The 25,727-nt window shown below is 35.5% G+C and overlaps 1 protein-coding gene across 1 annotated transcript; it reads right to left on the bottom strand.

Annotated features, from left to right (window-relative positions):
- Window positions 1-16,828: 16,828 nt before the first annotated feature.
- On the bottom strand, window positions 16,829-18,868 carry LOC143634405 (auxin-responsive protein IAA12-like). Its single transcript, XM_077102496.1, has 4 exons — window positions 18,337-18,868; window positions 17,371-17,606; window positions 17,197-17,290; window positions 16,829-17,117 (listed from the first exon to the last, which is right to left on the bottom strand). The coding sequence occupies exons 1-4, from the start codon at window positions 18,609-18,611 to the stop codon at window positions 17,057-17,059; spliced, it is 666 nt and encodes a 221-aa protein (XP_076958611.1). The 5' UTR covers window positions 18,612-18,868; the 3' UTR covers window positions 16,829-17,056.
- Window positions 18,869-25,727: the final 6,859 nt, after the last annotated feature.

Raw genomic sequence — 25,727 nt, 5'->3', positions numbered from 1 at the left:
AAGTGCACGAGAAAAATTACACCACTCACGATTTAGAATTGGGCGCAGTGGTGTTTGCACTTAAGATATGGCGTCATTACTTATACGGCACTCATTGCACAATCTACACCGATCATAAAAGCCTACAACATATATTTGATCAATAAGAATTAAACATGAGGCAACGACGGTGGGTTGAATTATTGAATGATTATGATTGTGTGATCAAGTACCACCCTGGAAAGGCGAACGTTGTAGCAGACGCTTTAAGCAGGAAAGACAGGGTGAAGACATCACGTGTTAAAGTTTTAGGGCTAACTATAAGTACGAACCTCACCACCCTTATCCACGAAGCCCAACGAGAAGCTTTGAAACCTGATAATATCAAAGACGAGGGTCTCCGTGGTATGGTTGACAACTTAGAATCCAAAGAAGACGGTACCCTGTACTTTGTCAACCGAATATGGGTTCCTCTCGAGGGAGGATTACGTGAAAGAATACTTGATGAAGCCCACAAGACGAAGTATTCCGTGCACCCCGGTGCAGATAAAATGTATAAAGATGTAAAGGGATACTATTGGTGGCCTAATCTTAAGGGTGATATAGCAAATTATGTGGGAAAATGTTTAACTTGCGCAAAAGTCAAGGCGGAATATCAGAAACCATCCGGATTATTACAACAGCCCGAGATTCCCATGTGGAAATGGGAACAAATCTCGATGGATTTCATTACGAAGTTACCTAGGACTCCAGGAGGTTATGACACCATATGGGTGATAGTCGACCGGCTAACCAAATCCGCGCATTTCTTAGCTATCAAAGAAACGGATAAGATGGAGCGGTTAGCTAGACTATATATAAAAGAGATCGTGTCAAGACATGGAGTCCCAGTCTCGATTATTTCTGACCGCGACAGTCGATTTACGTCTCATTTTTGGAAGTCGTTACAAAAAGCTTTGGGCACGCGATTAGATATGAGTACCGCCTACCATCCCCAGACTGACGGCCAAAGCGAACGAACTATACAAACATTGGAGGATATGCTAAGAGCGTGTGCAATTGATTTTGGTGGTAGCTGGGATGTTCACCTTCCTTTGGTGGAATTTTCATATAATAATAGCTACCACACGAGCATAAAGGCTGCACCGTTCGAATCTTTGTATGGTCGTAAGTGTAGGTCGCCCTTGTGCTGGGCGGAAATTGGCGACAGACAAATGACGGGTCCCGAACTAATTCAAGAAACAACTGACAAGATATTTCAAATAAAAGAACGACTGAAAACGGCCCGCGATCGACAGAAAAGTTATGCGGATGTGAGACGCAAGCCTTTGGAATTCCAAGTGGGAGATAAAGTTCTTTTAAAAGTCTCGCCATGGAAAGGAGTTCCAAGGTTTGGAAAGCGGGGCAAGCTCAGCCCAAGATATACCGGACCGTTCGAGATCCTGGAAAGGATAGGTCCAGTGGCCTATAAGTTGAAGCTACCGGAAGAACTTAACGGGGTACATGACACATTCCATGTGTCGAACCTTAAAAAGTGTCTATCCGATGAATCTTTAATTATACCTTTAGATGAAGTACATATTGACGATCGGTTACATTTTGTTGAAGAACCGATAGCCGTTACCGACTGGAAAGAACAAAAACTACGAAGAAGTCGGATTAAGTTAGTGAAGGTACAGTGGAAATCTAAAAGAGGACCCGAGTTTACCTGGGAAAGAGAAGATCAAATTCGAAAGAAGTACCCACACCTTTTCCCGGACCCAACTATAACGGATAACTAACAACAAATTTCGGGACGAAATTCTTCCAACAGGGGGAGAATGTGACACCCGATAATTATTTCACACTCTAATCTATATACTTGATTTAAATTATGTGTTGATTATATAAGTTATATGACGTATAAACCATAGTATACTTGAAATGTGAACGAGAACAGTCGTAATGCCTATAGGATTTTATAAAGTGCCGATGAGAACGACTATATGATAAAGACAGCCCAGTAATAGTCAGAGGTGACAAACATATCAAGCTAAATATATACCTATGATCCAATATAAGGGGTAATGGTAAGACCATGCCCAGTAATGTTCTAATACTCTAATTAGGACCAAAACGCCATAAACGTTTAAATAATGGAATATAGTCGCCGAACCGGCCAAATCAATGATACATTATACAGTGAGACGACCAAGATATGAAACTATGAAGGAATTAAAGGTATACTAGTCAAAAATAATATGAAGTTAATAATTTAAACAATCCATAAAGGATTACAATATGGAGCACTATTTAACCAAATATAACTCCGGGCTAAATTTAAATATACATCATACCGGGAACCAAAATAAATACGGGTTCCATATCATCTATAATATACCCAAAGTTCAAACAGAAGAGTGGAAAAACTCTGCGTGACATTGGGAAACCCGTGGGAAGAATCCTTGCGAAAAACCCTAAAAACCAAAAATCCTTTTCAAAGAACCTGTGCTCAAAGACCCTGTGCTCAAAGTGCTCAAAGACCGTGCTCAGACCCTGCGGGAAGACCTGCGGGAAGACCCTGCGGGAAGACATGCGGGAAGACCTGCGGGAAGACTGCGGGAAGACCCTGCGGGAAGACCCTGCGGGAAGACCTGCGGGAAGACCCTGCGGGAAGACCTGCGGGAAGACCTGCGGGGAAGGGAATACTTCCGCCCAAAATGAGCCAGTCTATGCTTCTGGAAGATCTTATCTTTTACCTACCAAGGTATGGGCACAATATTGAAAGTACTACAAGATCAAGCAAAATCTTCCTAACCATTCCCTATGGCCGCCTACCCCCATTCCATCAAATAAACAACAATAAAAACCATGCTTTGACCAACTATTTCACTTTATGGTGTAAGATTTGACACCCTTAAATCAAGGGATTGTAATCTTTTGGATCCCCCAAATCAAGGGATGTGTTCCCTTGGGTTTGCCTATAAATAAGACCAATTATTTTGATGAAAAACACCACACACAAACTCATACAAACCCTTAAACACACTCTAAATTTCTCTTTTCATGGCTGAAGAACAGCAGCAGCGCAACACCAAGCAACCGCCTCTTTGCAACCCAATTTCTCTATAATTCTGCCCTGAACCCTCTGAACCCTATATATCGTTGGAAAGCTAGAAGAAATCCTTAAACCGTAGTGGAAAGCCTTGAACGGATCTCTGCCCGGAAAACTCGGTAAGAAGCTTTGAACCTTCGAAGGTCACTGCTGGGAAACTGCATTTTCCAGCAGTACCCACCTCTCTTCTTTTGTTCATATCTCACAAACTACTTGGTATTTTTCGGTGATTCTTGTTTAGAAATCCAAGGAAACTCGTAAGGATCACGAACCATCTTTCGAATATCCATTTCCGGCTTAATTTCAGCACTTGGTAAGCCTAAAAGTCTAATTGTTCTTCATAAAATACTTGCTGGAAAATGGTTCTTTTCTGTCCAGCCAACACACACTCGTTTCCTTTGATTTTAACACTTGTGTTCATGTTTAATAAACATATTCTAGAGCCTACACTACAAGACCATCATCCAAGAGCCTAAACACGCTCAAGAACGTCTCGAAAAACCGACATTTCCAAGGTAATAAAATCATATTATGTTTAATAGAAAAACATGGATTAAGCCTAAGATACATATATTTAATGAGGTGATAAATCATGAATATAAACTTGAAGTGTGACATATAAGTAAGGATAAATCATGTTAAGTAAAAGATATAAAGGATTTAAAGGGGTGTTTAAGGAAGGTTAAGGTAAAAATGATCTTCAGTAGTAAAACCCATTTATAAATAAACAAGATGATCTAAATGTAAAAATGGAATTTTGGTTATGTTAAACTTTACAAAGGATATAACTAACGTATTAAAAACCGTATCGGGTTCGTCATAAAAGTAAAAATAATAATAGTAATAATAATAGTAATAATAATAATAATAATGATAAAATACGAGTACTAGTAAGATATATATAATATATGCTTATAAGATTTAAAAAGGATATTAATAATACTTATAATATATACATAACAAAATAAGTATACAAGTCATACACATATATTCCTATATATGTGCAATAAATATAAAATACGGGTTTTTGTGATGGACATTGCGAGTAACTGGAAGGGTGGAGGTGCCGGTAGTCGGGACGTCCTGTCTAGGCTGGTAACTGAATATATCATAGATGGGCCCGTTACCTACCTGGGGACTAACGATGAGAGCTCCAAAACCTATTAGGCCAAAGCATGTCACGAACGTCATGATTACCGACTAATAATTTGTATCGAGCATTCCCTAATGCTCGAAGGATATATATATAAAGAGAATATAACGGGCATATATATAACAAGTATAAGACGTTGTCTAACGTCCATATCGCTAAGGTATAAAAATACATATATACCGCCACCTCATAAGTATGTATCGGGCTAAGTATTAATAGTAGTATAAGTATTATGTACTGAAGAATGTACGTATACGATATAATACAGGAAACTCACCAAGTATAACGGAACATTATTCCTCGATTTAAGGTGAGTCTCACAGCCCCTATTTTCACTATTTTCACTATGTTTTAAACTGTTTTCGGGGCGAGGGACATGTGTTTAAATATGTTTTATCATGGTGTATATCTTGATTTACAATGTGCGTGTACATGAGATATTTGGCGCGCTCATGGTACATAAAGTCCCCGGTATATATTGTAACCATAAACTATAGGCAACTATAGCCGAGGAACTCTACGGGTAGTACTACTGGTCTGACCAACCCACTCGTAAGTGGTCGCGCCACTTTATAAGACGGGTGCTTAGTTTTCCGATTTATTTATTCCCTCGTGGACTCGTGGGATGTTATGTGGGGCTTTATGGTGTATATATATAGTCAAGGAATGGTTACGAACTCATGTATTCACGTTACACTGCAAGTCATGGATATTGCATTCATGACGTTATGAGAATTATATTAGAAAGCATTTTATCGAGTCACAAAACTTGTGAACTCACTCAGTTTATACTGATTAAATTATTTTACGTGTCTTTCAGGTATTTAGCCACGTGGAGAGGTCACGGTGTCTCACTACGATTTTATGTTTAACTATGAAAATTTCATGTATGAGGATTTTATATTTTGGAGTTTTCATGGTTTTATTCCCCCTTCGGCGGGACATAACTGTGAAATCTCAATATGTTACATGTAAACTTTATTATTGGTATTTTGTAAAACTTATATCTTGAATGAAATCCTCATGTATTTTTATCATATAGTTGTTTGCTTAACCGCGCTCTCGAAAAACCTTTCATGAGTCGCACACCGGTTGTTTCCGCCTATGGACCGGGTGTGACATGAAGGACGCACTTAGGAGGATGGGAAGGTCTAAGGCGGTTGGCCCAGACAACATACCCATCGAGGTGTGGAAGTGTCTGGGGGAGGAAGGAGTCATGTGGTTAACTACTCTGTTCAATAGTATTCTCAAATCAGGTAAGATGCCAGACCAGTGGAGGAGCAGCGTTGTAGTTCCTATCTATAAGAACAAAGGAGACGCCCAATGTTGTGGTAACTACCGAGGAATCAAACTACTAAGTCATACTATGAAGCTATGGGAAAGAGTGATTGAGGTTAGACTTAGACGAGAAACTCAGGTTACGGTCAACCAATTTGGCTTCATGCCGGGCCGTTCCACCACAGAGGCAATACACCTTATAAGAAGATTAATGGAAAAGTATAGGGAGAAGAAGCGTGATCTACATATGGTGTTTATTGACCTAGAAAAGGCCTACGACAGTGTGCCACGACAGGTGCTCTGGGAGTGCTTGGAGGGTAGAAGAGTGCCCAGGAAATACATAGAGATAATTATGGATATGTATACCAGGAGTGAAACAAGTGTCCGTGCGCCAGTGGGGGATACTGATTTCTTTCCTGTAGAGGTAGGTCTTCACCAGGGGTCAGCGTTGAGCTCGTTTCTTTTTGCAGTAGTCTTGGATGAGTTATCAAAGTCGATTCAGGGGACTCTCCCGTGGTGCATGATGTTCGCAGACGATATTGTGTTACTTGCTGAGAAAAAACAAGATCTAAACATGAGGCTTGAGGAGTAGCGAACAACCTTAGAGACAAAAGGTTTAAAGATTAGCCGATCTAAGACGGAGTACCTACACTGTGATTTTGGTGAGATAAACGACAGTGAAGACGCACACATCACAATTGAAGGGCAATTGGTCCCGCAGGTAACGAAGTTCAAGTATTTAGGATCATTTGTACAGAGCGATGGGGAATTAGACAGTGATGTGACCCACCGAGTTCAGGTAGGATGGTGTAGATGGAAAGCAGCCACAGGTATATTATGCGACAAGAGTTTCCCGACTAATCTGAAGGGAAAATTCTATAGGGTGGCAGTTAGACTTGCAATGCTATATGGAACAGATTGTTGGGCCATCAAGAAGGCACAAGTGCGGAAGATGGAGGTAGCAGAAATGAGAATGCTACGTTGGATGTGTGGGCACACAAGGCTAGACAGAATAAGAAACGTTGTGCTTTGCGAGAGATTAGGGGTGGCGAACATAGCATACAAGATAAGAGAGTGGAGATTGAGATGGTTTGGACATGTAAAGAGAAGACAGACGACGAATCATGTTAGATCCGTAGAAAACATTACTATAGAGGGGAGGAGGGGTAGAGGACGACCGAAATTGACTTGGGATGAGAGGATTAGGCATGATTTGATAGACCTAAACCTCTCCGAGGACATGGTTGAGGATAGGAATTCGTGGAGAAGTAGAATTAAAGTTAAGGATTTTTAGAGAGAATTGAATACCTTAGGGCTTAGACTTAACTTATTTAGGTCACATACCATAATGGTATTTCCCTTACATATTTTATTATTATTATTATTAGCTTTTATATTGCGGTTAAACTGTGACCTTTTTATTAATATTATTATAATTAGTAGTAGTTTTTTATATAACTGTTAAACTTTGATTTCCTTTTTTTGCTTCACACACATGTTCTTAGAGCCGAGGGTCTCTCTGAAAGCCACCTCTTTATTCCTTTGGATAGAGGTACGGTGTGCCTACATCCCACCCTCCCCAGACCCTACCTATAGCTCTGCTGTCGGTGGGATTTTACTGGGTATGATTGATTGATATGATTGAAGTAGGTCCAATTTGATTAATTTTTCATTTAAAATTTAAAACCAATTTCAAACACCCACTTTAATTATCTTTCTTTTTGAATTAAAAAATAATTTCTTTTAATTTCAACGGTAAAATTTTTTAATAAAAAAATGTTATTGTTTATGTAATTTTAAAAAAAGTTATTTAATAATTTCTTTTTGTGTGTTTCGCGTGGTTGTTTTATTTATTGTTTATGTAATCTTAAAATTTTATTTATATTTCTTTATTATTTTATTTTAAATCTATTTAACCTATTTGATTTTTAAATAATATGAATTAAGAAATAAGATTTTAGTTTATAAAAGTACAAGAGTTTATAGATATAAAATAGAAGGTGACTATGTGAAATATACAAATGCTTAAAAAATGGATGTAGTGTTGGAGGAAAAATGAGAATTTTTTGTGTTTGAAAGTAAATGAGTGAAAATATGATGTCGCGCTGAACAAACGTGAAATGGATCCGGGTCGGATACATGTCTAAGTTCCCCGGTCTTCGAGTTGAACGAACCGACGCCTTGATTTTCTTCTCCCGAATGCTCGAGATTTGCCATAGATAAGTGGGGGAGTGGAGGTGACTTAAGAGTTTCCTCTTGTTTACAGACACAAAAATATGTTGGACACTACTACAAAAATGGGCAAAAGATGTGATAGGCAAAATACAAAAGGTGCGATTCAGCTATTCAACCGCACCTTTTGACATAAAAACGGTTTTAAGCTAAATTAATACAACGGTTCACAAAGACAAAAGATGCAGTCAAATAACACCCGCACCTTTTGATAGCCGATAGCAAAAGAGATGCGGTTCACACATGACACCCAACAAATATAATTCAAAAGTTCAACTAATTTCAAACTATATATTATCACTTATATATTCTAACTTCTCTTTTTCTCTTCCAATTAACTTAACCAGCTTTCAAATTATTATCTCTTATATAAATATAAATATATATATGATATAATAACTTCTCTCTTTTTTTTTTCTTCCAAACCGACCTGCACATCATTTACGTAACTCAACTTTGAGGCATATTAATTTAGTTTTAACTTATACATTTATGTATTGTTATATATTTTTTGATGTATACATATTTAAAGTTTGATTTGTCTAGTAATCAAGATATATCATTCAAATACCAAGCAAATTAATTAAGGTATGGAAAATTTTAATTTTGTTGCATTATTGTTGATTTGTTTATAAGTATGTGTATATATTTTGTTATCTATATGTGTATATACATATTTATGCCTGTGTGTGTAGAGGTGCAAACAAGTGCAAACGAGCCAAGCCCGAGTTCGACTGGATAAATGGCAAAAAGACGTTTATGTTACCCTTTGTGAACTAGAGATGTATTTTCCACAATCATTTTTTGATATAATGGTTCACTTAATATCTCATATCGTACAAGAGATTAAGGCTTGTGGTCCTGTGTTCCTACGATACATGTACCCTTTTGAAAGATATATGAGTGTCTTAAAAGTTTATGTAAGAAATCGTCATCGACCAGGGGGCAGTATTATTGAAGGGTATACTTCTGAAGAGGTGATTGAGTTCTGCCAAGGTAATTCTATCAATACTATATTACATTTATTAGTGTTAAATTACAATATAATATATTGTTTTTTTACAGGCTCTGTGGAGGGTCTTGACAGTGTTGGTATTCCTAAAACTCATCATTTAGGACGACTTAATGGTCATGCTGGAGTTGGTTTCAAAACATTCTCGCCAGGTCACGAACTTTTACATGATGCACATTTAGTGGACCTGAAACACATGACATGTCTTGCTCCATATGTTAATGAACACATGCAAATGCTACGGTTGACAAACCCGGGTAAGGATGATATATGGTACATAAAAACTCAAAACAAAGAGTTATCAAAGTGGATGAAAAGGAAGGTAAAAGAAACTGATGTTGATGAAACCATAAAAAGGTTAGGGCAAGGTCCAGATTTTATAGTTGATACTTATCAAGGGTACGACATTAACGGTTATACATTTTACACCCGTGATCAAGATAAAAAAAGTGTGGTGCAGAATAGTGGACTTACAGTAATAGCATCAACAACCGAGTTCAGAAGACAACGTCGTGATACATTGATAAAAATCGCCAAAGATTCTTATTATGATGCTATAGAATGAATGTGGGAATTGGACTATCATGATTTCAAAATTCATTTGTTCAGATGTAAGTGGGTGAATAACCGTACAGGCGTTCAAGTTGACAAATATGGTTTTACGCTTGTCGACCTTTCAACTCACGTCTATAAATCTGAACCATTCGTTATGGCCAAACATGTGTCACAAGTTTTCTATGTCAAGGACCCGAGCAAAACAAGATACCACATTGTACTGCAAGGTAAATGACGCATTCTTGGTGTTGATAATGTCGTTAACGAGGATGAATACGACCACTTTGATGATCTTCCACCATTTTCGGTCGATACTGAACCGGTTAATTACGACAACTTTGTGCATACCACAAACTTACGTGATGACATCAACGGGGTTTACGTTGATGAAGGTTTGATATAATCAATTTATTAATATAATTTATTCTTATTTTTTAGTATAACAGCCAGTTTATTATTTTTTTATGCAGAATAAACAAGAATGATGAAGATAAAAAATGGCGTGTTTGATTATGCATATTAATGAGACATTGTTGATTGTATTATTTCATTTAAACCTTTTATATATCGTAGTGAGTTTATTAATTCTATGTTTAAAGTTTATTGACTTTAGTAATTTTAGACGAGCCAAGCTCGTTTACACCATAAATTATTTTTTACCTGTTTCCCTCTCAAAAGTTTTTACCTGTTCCCTCCAAAAAAAAATTTTCTCAGCCAAAATATAATAACTATAATTAACTTAAAATAATTTTCACACACCAAAAATAGAGAAGTTACAACCAAGTAACCCTAGCCAGCCTCCACCAGTCCTCCGTCGTCTCCAGCCGTACTCAGCCCTCACTGGCCGTCATCAGCCCTTACCCGCTGTATCCGGCCGTCCTCCACCGTCTCCGGCAGTCCTCCGCCGTCTCCGGCCGTACTCAGCCCTTACCGGCTGTCCTCCGCCCTCACCAGCCTTCCTCCGCACCTGAAGCCTTCACCCGTCGTCCTCCGTCACCGTAGCTGATCGTCCTCCAACACACATCACAGAGTAAGTTCATATATTGCTCTTGAAAATAAAGTTGAACAATAATATTAAATACGTATATTAATATTTAAACAACTTAGTATATAAAGAATTATAATTTAAAAACCTACATTTTTATAACAAAATATAAACAGGTTGTTGACTCTCGTTGAACAGTGACCTCAAACGCATTTTGGTGTAAACTTTTAAATCATAAAATAAACAAAAGACATAAAAACTAATTTACTAAATAATTTTGGCCTTTGTGGAAAAATAGTCTGGTGGCTTCAACTTTGTTTGAAGAAAATATAAATTCTTTTTAAGGAGTGTCTTTCAAATAAACACATTTTGTTCAGTGTATTACCATTTGGTCCATTTTCTTTTGTTCAGTGTATACATTTTCTTAATAAGATGGGGGAGTGGTGTACAAATTTTACTGCAGCTGGTACAACCTTTATTGCACCACTTCACCCAAAATTGTAAATATATAAACTGCTGGGCTTAAAAAATTATTAAAACTAGGCTATACTGTAATGGGCCAAAAAGTTTAAAGAATATATTAAAAAAAGTAAGTGAACACAAACGAACGTACTTGAAAACAAATACTAGTAAAGAACTAAAGATCAAACAGGTAACTAGGCCAAAAGTGGGTGAGTTGTTACTAGTTGTGTGGTGTAACTATAATGTTGAATGGTTTTTCAGAGCCTTTTCAGTTGTGAGTTGTTACTAAAAGTGGGTGATTCACTAGAGAAGGTGGCTGATGGTATGGCCTCGCCGAGCACTGATACAATTCTACATTGTAAAACAATAATGGAGGGTTGTGTCAAGGTTACGGTGGATGATGTCATTGATGAATTTAAGACGTTGAAAGCCTACAAAGTGACAATGACGAGTGAACTTAAACGAGTTGAACAAATGGTCGACCAGATCGTTCAATGGCCAAGAGATGCGATAAGGGTATTTTTTATATTAGAATATATTGTAGTATATAAATACATTACTAATTACTATAATATTATTTTGTTAAATTGTAGCTTGTGAACCAAGGGCCACCTAGCAAGTCACTTAGTGCCCCAAGAGTGGACTCAAGTCGCGGGTCACAGGGTCGTACAAATACATCGCCACAAATGCAGGGCGATGACACCACATACACTTCAAGTTATCGTCCACAAAAGGTCGACTCATTTACTCTAATAATTATTTTTAAATTTAGTTTGATTTGTTCACAGTATAACAATCTGTTTGTAATTTTAGGTTGCTGAAGTGCATCGTGACTCATCACACGTCCACGCCGACAACATGGCGAGTAGTTCATGTTATCATTTGGTAGCCGACCCATTACTTTTTTTTTTGTTAATTTCGTTTGATTTGTCAGTGTTGTAACAATTCGTTTGTTATTTTAGGTTGATGAAGACAACCAAGTTCAAATGGAAAATCCTGATCCTTTTCAAGATGGTTTTTTAAAGGCCGTAAGTTCTCAAAAACCTGTTTATATAAAAATTGGTATATATATACATGTATGTTATTAATCATACTAATGTTTATGTAATTGTTTTAGTTAATGGATCAACAACAGATTGCTACATATGCTACCGTACCTAGCCTAAAGCGCAAATTACAGTAATAAATGATTCTGAATGCTATAAATGGGAAGATCCTGATTTGGAACATAAATTGGAGAATTAAAGAAAAAAACGGGTATCATTCGATTTTTGTTTGATCAGTTACACAAATTTGTTGGTAAGCGCCATTCTATTTGCATTTCTTCACCCCAAGGGATGTAACCCGAACGAGTTGCAATTCCAATCCCATATTCGGAGCTGTTAGGAATATTTATAAACGAGTGGCTTGATTTTAGTGTTATACATTCGTTTGCAATGTGAGTTATTATTGTCTAAATACGGTATATTTTTTTTGTTTCAAGGTATTTTTTCTCTTGCCCAAATCCAGATGCGCATTCTTTGATCCTGACCGCATTAAAGCTATAGAATGTGATACAAGTTTGGATGCTGTTGTAGAATACATCAAAGAAATATTCAAATACCATGGAAACAAAAGATATTTTCTTGCACCATATATTGAAGGGTAATATTTACTTTTTCACGGTACATACACATACGTATATATTTAACTATTCTATAATTTCTTCTTTTTAGTGTTCATTGGACGCTTTTAATATTTGAACCGGGCATCTTAACCGCCTATATTGTTGATTCTTTAAAAAGGGGAAAACGTAAGGAGAGTTACACCATATCGGGTCTTATTGATAATGCTTTCGAGAGAAAATTTACTTGGATAGCGGTGAATGTATGTTCTCTACTCTTTTATCAACTTATTTACGTTCAAGTGTTTAAAATAATTAATTGTGAACTCTAATTGCAGTGCAACCAACAAAAAGAAGCATGGGAATGTGGTTTTATGGTTATTAAACATATGTGGGAGTTTGTTGGGACCATTCAACATGATTTTATTGAAAAGGTAAGTGTTTTACATATTTAAAATATCAACTTTTTTGTTAATATGTATACATTTAGATACCTTGTTTATTTATTTCAGTTGTGGAATACAAAAGAGATTACTTCTCATAAGAACATTGAGTTTATGGTCGTAGAATTAATGGCTGATGGGATTACTAAGGTGTTTGGAGTTTGATTGTTGGAGTGCCGGGCATGGACTCTCTAAAGCGTCTTAAGGTTATCCCAAATTCTACCATTTTATGTTCATTTATATTTAACGCGCCAAGTACAAACTCGCTTAAATATTAGTATGCAGTAGGGTTTGAGTTTGATTAATTTTTGACTTGTGTTGTTCGGGTTTTAAACTGCACTGGTTTTTTAATGACAAAATTGCCCCTTTTCGTGAATCGAATACTTTATATTTTAGGTAACTTTATTATCATTTTTGAATTTAGCTTCCAATGGACAAATACATGCTACTATATGGTTATGTTCCAATTTGCATTGGATGGTTGATGCGTAAACTGCCATAAGCTAAATTGATTAGTTTTTTTTTTGTTTTATTGAATAAGCACCTAGGTGTGGTGTTATATGTATATATACGTGTCACATGTAGTATAAAATATATATGATTGTGTTAGTGTAAATGCATATATGAAGACTTTGGATATGTTGTTTTGTTAGGCAAGTATGAAGACTTTGGATTCGGATTGCATTGCAAGTATGAAGATTGAAGTCGTGTCTCTTGGGTTGCAAGGATGAAAGTTAGAGTTTGTGAATTGAATATTTGAAATTGATTTTTGTATGAGGATTGCATTTGTGGTACTTTGAAACATGATTTTTGGATATTTTGAAACCTTTTTTTAAATATATTATTTGGTTTTGCATCTATAAAATACTGTATATATGTGTATTTAGATGTATATTTGAAGATTTCCAGCTATATATATATATATATATATATATATATATATATATATATATATATCATTTGGTTTTGTATAGATATGTTTCCAGCTAGCTAATTAAAAAAAAAGAATTTAAGCTAAAAGGTGCGGTTAGTTCATATGTTAAAAGATGCGGTTTGGTTATTTAGTTTAGGATGTAAAAGGTGCGGTTATGACTATACATGTCAGATGATGCGGTTTTTTAAAAGGTGCGGTTCCTATATCAAAAGATTCGATGCTATTTGGTGCGGTCCTAGAACCGCACCTTTTGGCCAAAATCACCGCATCTTATGGTTGTTTTTGTAGTAGTGGGAGTCTAGGGTCCCAGAGAAAGTTCTTCAAATGAATGATAAAGGTTCTTATATAGGAACTTCATGACTACCATCATGAAACCCTAACCTTTATTGAGCCAGACCCGGTTACGGGTTACCTCCACAAACCCCCCAGCCCAATAGGCATGGCCGACCCATAGGGGTGGCGGGGTGGTCAACGGCCATAGGCCCGGCATCTCGTTAGGCCCGAATTTTTTTTTTAAATTATATTTATTTTTATTAAAAACAATATGTATATTTAATGTTTAAATTTAATTACAAGACCACTAGCTTGGTCTAGTGACAAAGGGGTATTACTCTCAACCAAAAGGTTATGGGTTCAAGTCTCATTTGTTTGTGACTTGTTAATCATATTTTTATATAAAAATTTTATACACAACCCAAATTATAACCAAATAAACCTGTATAAAAATTTAATTGTTTAAACCAACAAAACATTTCTTTTTAATTAAGGCCCAAATAAAATTTCGCCTTCGGCCCAAATTTTTTTTTTGCTTTATAGGAGCCGGGCCTGCCAATAGGCCTAGTTAGTAGACAATAATAATGTAATAAACATAATACATAATGTAATAAATAAAATGTCGTACCTGGTTTTACGTACCCTACACCTACAGGCGCGTTTAGTTTGTTTTACTCATCCACCATTATGGATGCTCTCACACGTGCGAATGCTTGATGCTTTCGGAATCCGACATGAAACAAATCCCACTCGATTATGGACTATGGTGTGTATTACCGTATAGAGGGAAAGACTAAAATGCCCTCTGAAAATTCTTACAGAGTTACAGGTCTGGACAAACTTCTTTACCTGATGTGCAATATGCCCAAGAAGAGATGCCATTGCTCCATGTATCCTATTTTTCAAAAATAACAAAAGAAAAACAAAGGGGAATGGGAATTTGAATTGGCAAATCGCGTCATGTAAGCGTTTTAAGTGGCAAAATGGCTTTTAAATTTCACACTCACTAGAGTGTGTGTTATGTGAGAAGCGAGTGAAAGGGGTAAATAAATAATTGATTGGAGTGAAACGATTGGTTAAATTTATAGTTAATAATGAAAAATTTTTAAAAATCATAGAAACAAGCATTCATGCCCGCCACCCATGGTAACGCTGCCCTCGGACCTTGCGCCTCTTTCCTGCCCTTTACGCTAGGTGTGTGGCGGTGTTTGTTACGAACCTCGTTCGTTAATCAAATGGTCCAAAGAAAATAGATAGAAACTAAATTAGAAATCATAGATTTTTGGAAGAGATTTTGATTAATCAAATCATCATTTTTCATTCATACCCTAACGGAAATAGGTTGTGGCCATTATATAGCCATACAATTACTAACTTCTTTAAACTACCCATTAGCTAAACAAATAACCGGCCACTAATCTAATCAAAAGAAAATGCATGGAACCAAAACTACTAGAAACCCACATTGTGTACATATGCATGGACTGATGGACGTGGCACACATCAGTGTTGACCGTCAACGCATGCTAACTTGGTAGCTTTGACGCCCCTTTCACACTACCATAACATAGTTTTAGCCTAGTAGCTCATTTATATCAACCACCTATACTTAACACTATTATTGTCAAGTTAAAATGCAAAAGTGTATCTGTGAAGCTATCATTAATTGGGCAAACATACACATAAAGTTGCCTTGTGGGTAGAGAAAGGCATCAACCATACCACTACCAATTGTATAAGCAAAGTATGGTTCTTTCTTGGTTCGTAAATCATAACATACATTACCACCATGAAACACCACAAAAACCAAACACCAGCCACCATCAACATATCTACTCTCATAGCTCAAATCATGGCGTCAGAGAGCATCCGCCGAGACCCCGGTAGCGCAGCCTTCCAACGACCCAATATCATTAGCAACCCGAATTTGGAAGGAACAAATGTGGGAGCTTCATTGATCATCCATCGTGGCGCTGGGTTCTCATCCGGTGAGGTGAATGAAAGACGTGGTGTTAACATTTATGTAAATAACAATATACAAGGGTTGAATAACTCGATAATGATCGGAAGCCAGTTGAATATGGGAGATCCTGGGGTATGGTTAACTTTGAAAGATTCAAACCTTGAGAAGTGGTTTTCTAAGAAAACTAATAGTTTGTCTTTGGGATTTTATGTGTTACTGATTTTGGTGATTGTTTTGGCTTTCATGATGATGTATATCATGTAAGTGTATGCGCGTTTAATTTATGTATATGAAATTGATCGATACACGATTAATGGCTGATCTGATGGCCTAACTACTGTTTGTGTTCGTTCATACATTTTATTGTTAATGATTAATATTTTTTTAGTTCTCTTAAGCTATGATATTGTCACACTTTCTTCTATTAACAAACTTTTAATGAGGTAACCATTATAACATCATAAAACATATCAAAGGAATTATATACATTTTTCTTCGCTAAGCCTTTGTCTAATCAGGTTTTATTGTTTTACCTATTAAGGTTTTAATGGCACGTGAATTACTTTTAATCAGCGAACCGTGCTATGATATCCATATCGTCTAAATATTGTTTTCAATAAGTTTGTATTGTATTAGAATATTTTTCACTAGATCTTTGTACTATTTATATATGTCGTGTTATGAGGCTTAACGGTACAATTCTCCCATTTGATTTCTTCTTCTCAGCGTTCTCCTGATATTAGATTGTTTGGTACTTTCTGTAGTAACCGAAACTAATACAAATCCAAAATAACATTTTGGCTTTGTTCAAAACCGTCCGAAATATAAGAAAATCCAAATCATACAAATTTGTGTATTTTGATAATTCAAAAGGTCAATACAAATTCTCAAACCAGACACTCAGTCAAGCTGTATGCTTGCACCAACAGCTCAAATGCTTGCTTAAACTTCAAAGCTGATCATGGTGCCAATAAGCTATATATATAAAAAAAAACAAAATGTAAACCAACATTTAGGAACTTAAACAACCCAAAAACCCTTCCATTAATCCGTATAACATCGTATATGCGTCTCCTGTTGTCTTGAAACCTTAATGCTGCATTTTGGGGTTTCTAAGGATCCGCAGCCTTTTCACCGAGCTAAGAAACATCCTGACACAAAATCAAGAAAATCAAGACACAAACTCCTTCATTTTCTAAACAAATTGAGGTTCAAAAAACATAAACATACTGCCAAGGTACATCTCCAACAAGCATGCAGTCTCCATCTTTATCTTCATAAGTGAGCACAAACTCAGATGTTTCATTCAACAATCTTGAAGAACCTGAACAATGGCAACATTGTAAAATCCCAAGTCCGAACTTCAAACTATTCAAATTTCGTACTAATGTGAATTCAACTTACATCTTCCATAAAACATGTTCTCCAGGGTTTGAGCTAATGTTTCATAGGATGAATGGGCATAAAGGTCAACCTTTCTTCCAATCAGGGTTCCATCCATGTTCACCTTTACAGTTAAATGATGACCGTTGGTTATGTTTTCGGTTTTGGGTCTGGAGCTAAACTCTTCATGCTCTGATTTGGTGCGGTTAGCCATTGGCGCACGGTGAGCTTTTCTTATTGGTGGCCATCCGATCACGCTTCAGAAACATGATTTCAAAACATATATTACCATCAAGCGTATGATTTACATGAACCCTTTGGTTAGCAGGGTATTAAGTAACCTCGGACCATGCCCATCGGGTTATTACCAATTTTGGTATTGGGTATACCGTATACCTGCTAGTTTGTTAAGAATTATCCATTAAGATTTTCAATTACATTTTTTACCATTTTAAAGTTTATCAAATTTTATTACTCAAAAAATTAGAATTATAAAAACTAAAAATTTGTGAATTAGTTAATTATTCTGCTGCCTAAAACAAATGAATATAAAAAATAAAAACAAAATGTTTATGGTTATGGTTCGACTAAACAGATACATATGTTTCAGGTAAGCAGGTCTCGGTGTGGTATCAACTATCAACTAATACCACACCCCTCTATTACCTTTTAAAATTTTTAAAACTAATCTCATATCCGGTTCCACACCCGTTGATCATGTTATTGGTTTGGTTTGTTTGTTATCCTTACTAGCAGGTCTAGTGAGTTTTCTGATAATAAGTTCTCGTGGTTACCCAAAAAGATTTAAACCAAAATTAACATAATTACATAAGCTTAAATGCTTAATGTGGGGATGTAAACAGATTCAATAACAAAATAACCATAAAACAAGATATATTTTTTTGATCATGCTCAAATGGAAAATCTTTCTAGAAAATAAAAAATATCAAGAAATCATTAAGATGGTAAGATTTAAACTATAACTACCTGGTAGCATTAGGAGGAGAGACAGATTGAACACAAGTTCTCTTAATACCATCAATAGAAGAAGTAGGGATGTTTACCGAAGACGACGACGATGAAGATGAACAAGAAGGCTTCAAATTATGCAAATCTTGACTAGCCAAGATCATTCTAGAAGCTTCTTCCTTAGGCTTCAAACCACTACCACCAATACTCAATCCTAACACCAGTTCAAGATCATCATCATCATCCTTAGTTGACATGTTATGATTATTATTGTTAGCTTTATTATTTGACATGATCAAGCTAGCTAGGTAGCTATATGAAGGAGGGTATATGAAAACATGGAAGGTGAAGTGCAAAGGAAGAAACTTATTAAAGGGTTGAGGTGGGACCCATATGTCGGATTCGTGCACCTTAATTCATGATCGGTTTCTTCCAAAGCAGTCTCCGTACCCCGCACAAACACAAACACAAACACAAACACACATCAGTAGTGTGTGTGTTTCCATTAAAAAACCAAACACACTGCCCCCGCCATGAAAGAAGCTAGGCCACCTCAAAACATGTTTTTCTTTTATTATTATTATTATTGTTATTATTATTATTATTATTAGTTTTTTTCCCATTTTTAAGTGAAAAGTTAAATTAGTTATATATGCACCGAATCGAGTGTGATTTTTTTTACATCTGGATAGTTGAGGTTTTGGTATTCTTTTTAAATTCATCGCAAGAGCTAACCCAATCTATATCTAACGTTAAGTCATAGGCGTTAACGTCTTTTTTACATTATTGGATTTAGTATCGATTGTAACTAAACATCATGGAAAATTTTACAAGATGAATGATGAATATTATTTATTACCCATTTTATTATACTTTATGAATAATTATTTATATAATGTTTATTTTACTCATATTTTTTGAAAAATATAAAACTGTGTATTTAATTATTTTTGAGCAGTTATTATTATTATTATTATTATTATTATTATTTTGTCGTACAAAAAAAATATTATTATTGTTGTTTTGATTTTACTAAATTTTGGGTTTTGTGATTTGTTTAAGTTAAACACCCGTCCCAAATAATGTGATTGATTGATGATCAAGATTTATAAGAGTGGCGTTTTAACTTTCTTTTACTGTATTGCAATGAAATACGAGTAATAATATAACTTTAGATTGGTTCCTTTAGTTTTAGAGAACTTGTGCTCAACCCCTTTTAATTTTAAGCTTTAAGAAAAGAAACTTAAGTTCGCATCGTTGATAATTTTTTAACATTGAGCTCGTTCTAATTAGAACTATATAGACATAAAAAATATATTATTTAGCTACTCTTTTAATAAAATTTTGTTATTAATTTATACATTTTTATACAAAACATTTCATTAGATATATATGTAAACAACCGTTTAGACTCATGATTTTAGAAAGACTTAAGTAAAGTTGTGGCTCGAGCTCGTTATTAATATTTAGGCTTGAACTTGTTTAAACTCGACTCGTTTAGAGCTTTTTTGTGAGCGGGTTTCAAATAGTTAACGACTGGTATTCACCCTAGTTTTAGTAAACAAACCCAAAGATCGTTGGTGAAAATGTTGCATGAAGAATTGAAGATATAACCCGTAGTGGTGATGGTAAATTGTAAACATCTTCAAGACTTTAAATTGTCGGGGAGACACGAGATGAAGACTGAGGTGAGCCGGTAAGGTGGGGACAAATAGACACGACGTGGGGTTCAATAAAGTCAACTTCACGGCTCCTTGTCTATCTTTAACTGCTTACACGTGCTTTCAATTTTACTCCCATTAATAATTAATATCGCAACATTAATCAACTAATAAAATAAAATAAAAAGAAAAAAGGAAACCATTGTTTTTCTTAATGCATAACCAAGTTTAAATGTTGGGATTTAGTTGAGCGTTCCATGCAATTTATTTAATAATGATTTGGTGTCTTTGGAAGACAAAGAATGCAATAGTCCATCAAGGGAAATCACTTCACCTTCAAAGCTTGATAGAAAAAATTAAAGTTCTTAGCTTCCTATGGATTAAGAGTGGATCGAAGCGAAGTGGGTTATCGTGAGAGGAATGGGGTGGTTTCCGGTTGTAATTTAATTCTCAGGTATGTCACATGTACGTACTTGGTGGCGGCATGAACATTAGGTTCATTGCTGGATGTTCTTGTCTTTGTGTAATCGGTGGCTCTAGCGCCTTGCTAGTTTCAATTTGGTTGATCGTTTAAAAAAAAACCAAGTTAAAAAAAAATTAGTATAGGAGCACGCGCTTCACATACGAGTCATAAAAAGATGTTGGCAAGAATGCATATGTTACCAGATATATTGATGAATTAATAGAGACAATGCGGGATTTAATCTAAATGACAGTAAAAATAAGAAAATCATACGATTAACTATACATGTCTAGAGTTAGATACTTAAATGTTAACTTTAATTATACTAAATTATATAAACAAGGTTTTAAAAAATAGTTAAAACATATAAAAAAATAAAAGAAAATATTTGTGAAAAAAAGAATAAAAAACTTTAATAGCTGATAACTCTATTAATGTTCAAGGGTGGAAACATGAATCGTTTAAAGAATATAAATTGTTAAAGTCCAAAGGCTGTATAATAACTTTATTAAAGTTGAGGGGTAGAAACGTAAATAGTTTGAAATTAAGAATATTTAAAGTTTAGAAGCCATATGATAACTTTAGTATAAAATTAATTCACTAATGGTATAAATAGAAAAAGAGAAACTACTATATCAGTTAGTTTCTTTTTTTCTCTTGGAACAACAAATTTCATTCAAACAACTAGCAAGATGCTAGAAACCAATAAAATTACAAAGAAAAATTACACCAATATTTTCAAACAATGCTTTTAGAAGTAGAACGATTTTTTATCCAATGGCAAATGCTTTTTTGTCCAAAAAACTATAGGATTTTATATATTCCATAGTTTTGGTAAGGCAAGCTGGTTTCTGTGAGAAAATAGTTTCGTTCCGCGTCTTCTAAATACACCAACAACCTGTGAGAATGATCCCATATAGCACATTTTTCTTATGACGATCTGTAATGCTAGAGCCTTGATACTCGAGGAAGTCTTGAACAAAAAAAACATAAATATGAAGAATATGACACCAATGGCTAACAAGTTGTCACACCAAACATACAAAGTAGCAAGACGTGAAAAGATGTTCACTAGTTTCTTCATAATCAATTAGTTAGTTAGACAATAAGAAATGTTATCCGTGCCACCTTAATGTTGATATGCGACACTGGTCCCTATTGATTTAGAGAGACGCTTCTAATCGAGAAAGCGTTTCATTGAAATTGATTAATGAGTGTTAAGACAAATTTGTTATGATGTTAGATACTTTTTTTATTTATATGATAAACTTTTATTTGATTACCAATTTTGGCGTTAATAGTTTTTATAAAAACGACTTAAATATAAAAAAGACCACATACACATTTATAAGTCTCCTAGGTTTTTTAGACGCGCTTTAGTCGATATAATATATTAATTAGCTATCATTTGATAAATCTCTTAAGTTACTTTGTAATACAATCAACTATTTATAAAAGTATATTGCGAATGTTTTCAAAGAAAACGTAACCATCACTCCTAATTATTATTACGTTTATAAAAATAATTTTTGTCAACATAAAAAATCATATCAAATATGGTTTATCTACCAAGGGGGGCTTATAGCCTAGTACTCTATAGTAGTATGTATGAAAATTTGTTTCACTAAAAGGTGGTTAGGGTTTTAGTATAATGGTTGACAAAGTGAGGGTTTATGAGTAAGGTTGGAGTAGGATGACAATAAAACCCGAGCCCTATGGTATGTAGCATCTTACTTTTGATAATAACAAATAAAAGAATTTCGTTACTTAATAGTGTGTTATTATTTAGTTGAGTTAAATAAAAATAATAGAGTATGAGCTTGGACAATAAAAGATGGAATAAGGAATGGTGATGGGTCTTAGGTTCATATGCTTAAGAGTATATAAACCCCATTAAACCTCTCTAAAATCCTAAAACCCTCATTTCCACCAATTTTACCTCCACACACTCAAAAACACACACAAACACTTCTATTCTATTACGGATCAGAATTGAATCCGAACCAATAAGGGTTGCGATAGATCTTCGTCATACAAGCAATAAACACGTCCATAATCACATGTTGAATCAAACCCGTAGCAAGAAGTGAACCAAAAAGGTACACTTTAGATATAAAAGTTAAGCTTTTGAGGTCGGTTTGCCCTAAGATTTTACACTAAGGCAAATCGGACCTTATTATGTAAGAAAAATGTAAACTTGAACGTAAACAAGATTTTTGGAATCAAACGGGACAAATGAGTAATGTCTGGACCGAGTTAGTGCAAGAAAACGATGTGGTTATAGCCTAAGGCTCGTTTCTTATGCAAGACGGGCAAAACGAGTGGAAAGGAAAGGCTGGAAAGTGATGAGAATGGAAACCAGATATGAATCGAGCCCTTAAGAAACTTGATTCAAAAGAAAAGTAAACGAATCAAATTGACTTAGGAATTGAATCGAATGAATAATTTGATTCGATTAGAATCAGTGATTCGATTAGAATGGTCATCCGATTAGAATTATGGTTCGATTCGATTGGTTCAAACTTCAGCTCGACCCTAGACAGGGGCTTTGCCTCTTGAACCCTGCTAGGGGCTGCTGCCCCTAGACTCCACTGCCAGGGGCGTTGTCCCCGGAACCCCCATTAGCTAGGGGTTACACATATATAGAAGTATGATATAGTTAGAGATAGTTAATTACTTATAATTATTACACAATTAGCCGTGCACAGCTAAGAAGGGGCATTACAGTTAACTCTAAGAAGCACAAGACATAGATGAGTTTCTAGCCTCATTTCATTGTTACGTTTTCGGGACTGTGTGCATACTCGATTTGTTTAGTTAATACACTTACCTAAAGTGGTAGTGTATGTTATGTGAATGTTTTATGAATGATGTATGAATGATATATGAAAGTTATAGAAAAGATTAATAGTATGCATGAAAGTATATAAAAATAAATATAAAGAAAGGTATGTATGGTTGTATGGTAAGAGGGTGTCAGACCCTAATAATATCTGTGAAAGGAGGGTGACAGACTCTAATTATGTATGTAAAGTAAGATAAATTACGAAAGGAAGAATGGAGGTATATAATTATGCTTGCAAAAAAGAAAGTAAAAAAGGTTAAGTATGTAGTACATGAGCGTATTTTATGTTGACTGATTAACTAGAACTTACTCAGCGTAGCTGACTTTTAGCATTCACGCAGATGAATATGCTAAGGCAGCTAGCTTGAATGAAGACACATGACATTGGACTGAAGATACTGACATCTTGTGAAGAATGTTATGATGTAATATATATGATTATGTTTTTATTTGAAAGACAATTTAAATGATGTTAAGACAAGATTTAGAATGCTATGTAATATATGGTTGACTTATTAATTTTTGCGAAAAGTTTTAATTTACTATGATATGTAGAACTGTGTTTATGAGTAAATCCAACGCCAAAGTAGGGCACCAGGACCAGGGCCTTACAAGTTGGTATCAGAGTCACTCTTGTGCCGTTCGGGATGGTGGGAAAAATCTCATCATAGACGGTGAGTCCCCCGGGGTGTCGTGAGGTACACCTTAGGCAATTCCCACATCCTGGATGGTATGGTGGGGCAAACCTCATCGAGGACGATGAGTACATGGGGGTGTTTGTAACATCCTAGCCAAATCCCACATCGGCCGTGAACAAGAGAGATCCTTGGTTCATAAGTAAATGCCCTGCCTTTTAACTCACTAATACGTTGTGGGCTTAACGGTAGTGGACGAGAGAAAAGCTCCACAGTTAAGTGTGCTCAGCTGGAAGTAGTAGCAGGATGGGTGACCTCATGGGAAGTCTCCACCTGTGCAACCAAAAACAAATACGTGAGCTCTTCGTGGGCAAAGCGGACAATATTGGTGGTGTGAGGGGCCATATGTTACATGGTAATACCCTGCATTCTGAAACATTTCGAATGAGTATTGAACGAGAAGTCGCGTATGAAATCGGGTATGTGATTAGTTTGTTTCTCAAGTAGGAGATGAGTATGAATTAAGTGATTACTGACCTGATTACTCGAAGCCACATGCATGTTTTCTCGAATCATACACCCATAAAGTTTTAATTTTCATTTTTTCCCTCCACAATGCTTATTAATATTTCATTTTAGTATATTCATTATATTATATGCAGATTAAAGTTTAGTTTTGTGTTATATATTCGAAGATATAATATTATTTCCATGCTACGTTATAGTATGAACTAATCATTCAATTTAAAGCTTTAAAAAAATTACTCACATTCCCGGACCCTATACTTTGGAAGGGGGTCCTGAATATCGAGTGATGGTATCGGTTCTTATTATTAAAATATTTAGCAGCGAAAAATTCATCAAGACCATGGCCAGGAAAATTATCAGAGTTAAAAAAACCATGATTATTATTTTATAAAATGGGAATAAAACCTATATTTATACAATCATATGTTTATAGAGATAAAACCCTTGTCACTCGACCGTATCTTTGGCTGTGGTCATATTATTCATTGGCTAACACTTGTCCCGTAAGTAACGTGTAATAACCCATTAGGCAAACCTTGTATACAAAATCTCAAAATACAAGTAGTAACCATCCCGTAAGTCTACAAAGACTTAATCACTGTAATGTAATTAAAACCCTTTGAATATATTTTGAAAACATTTGAACTATCTGTCATGAGTTTTGAGTTTAAAAATCATCATGACAGTATTGAAAAATTAGTTGTCTCACACAGATGAAAGTTGTGTAAATACTCGAATGTCTCACATTGCAAGTTTATAATTAACGGGCTTCCTGATATTAAGCACTTAGGTTAAATACTATGTAGTATATCTAGATTAGTATAAACCCAATAATCATAACGATAATCACGAGATTAGAAATCTTACACGATTACATAATGCCTTACCTTGTTCAGGCAGAGTTTTTGGATTCGTGTACAAACAACTTTATTTGATCGGAGAGAGCATCGTTACGACTACTCGGGTATTATACCAATGCTTTTATATAAGAGAAACGAGAGAGATAAAGAGAGCTTTGACTTGAACGAGGAATGAAGGCTGATTTTTTCCCTATTTATAGTTGATTTCAAGGTCAGTCGCGTATCGTGATGGACCTGTAATAAGGCCATTGCGTAGCGCGACGAGCATATAGCTTCGCTGAGTCAGCCCTAGCTAGGCCACGTGGCAAGCAAGGTGTCATGTCAGCGTAACCTCCACGTCGCGTATCAAAGCGCCACATTGCACCTATTGCACTTCCCCCGTGCCCATGTGTGTGCACGCACCCTCTACTAGGAACA

Source organism: Bidens hawaiensis, unplaced genomic scaffold, assembly GCF_021521415.1.
Source record: "Bidens hawaiensis isolate Kalapana, Puna unplaced genomic scaffold, B.hawaiensis_p1.1 tig00007049_1, whole genome shotgun sequence".
Classification (NCBI taxonomy): domain Eukaryota; kingdom Viridiplantae; phylum Streptophyta; class Magnoliopsida; order Asterales; family Asteraceae; genus Bidens; species Bidens hawaiensis.
Note: the sequence above shows the minus strand (reverse complement) of the source record. Positions and strands in the feature narration are given on the sequence as shown.

What these genes read in the sequence shown, in the direction of transcription:
- LOC143634405 (XM_077102496.1), bottom strand. Translation starts at nt 18,611, where the DNA reads ATGTCAAATAATAAAGCTAACAATAATAATCATAACATGTCAACTAAG. An exon ending in GAACATGTTTTATGGAAGAT is followed by an intron (nt 17,291 to 17,370) that starts GTAAGTTGAATT and finishes GCCATTGTTCAG; the next exon opens with GTTCTTCAAGATTGTTGAAT. An exon ending in GTTGGAGATGTACCTTGGCA is followed by an intron (nt 17,118 to 17,196) that starts GTATGTTTATGT and finishes ATTTTGTGTCAG; the next exon opens with GATGTTTCTTAGCTCGGTGA.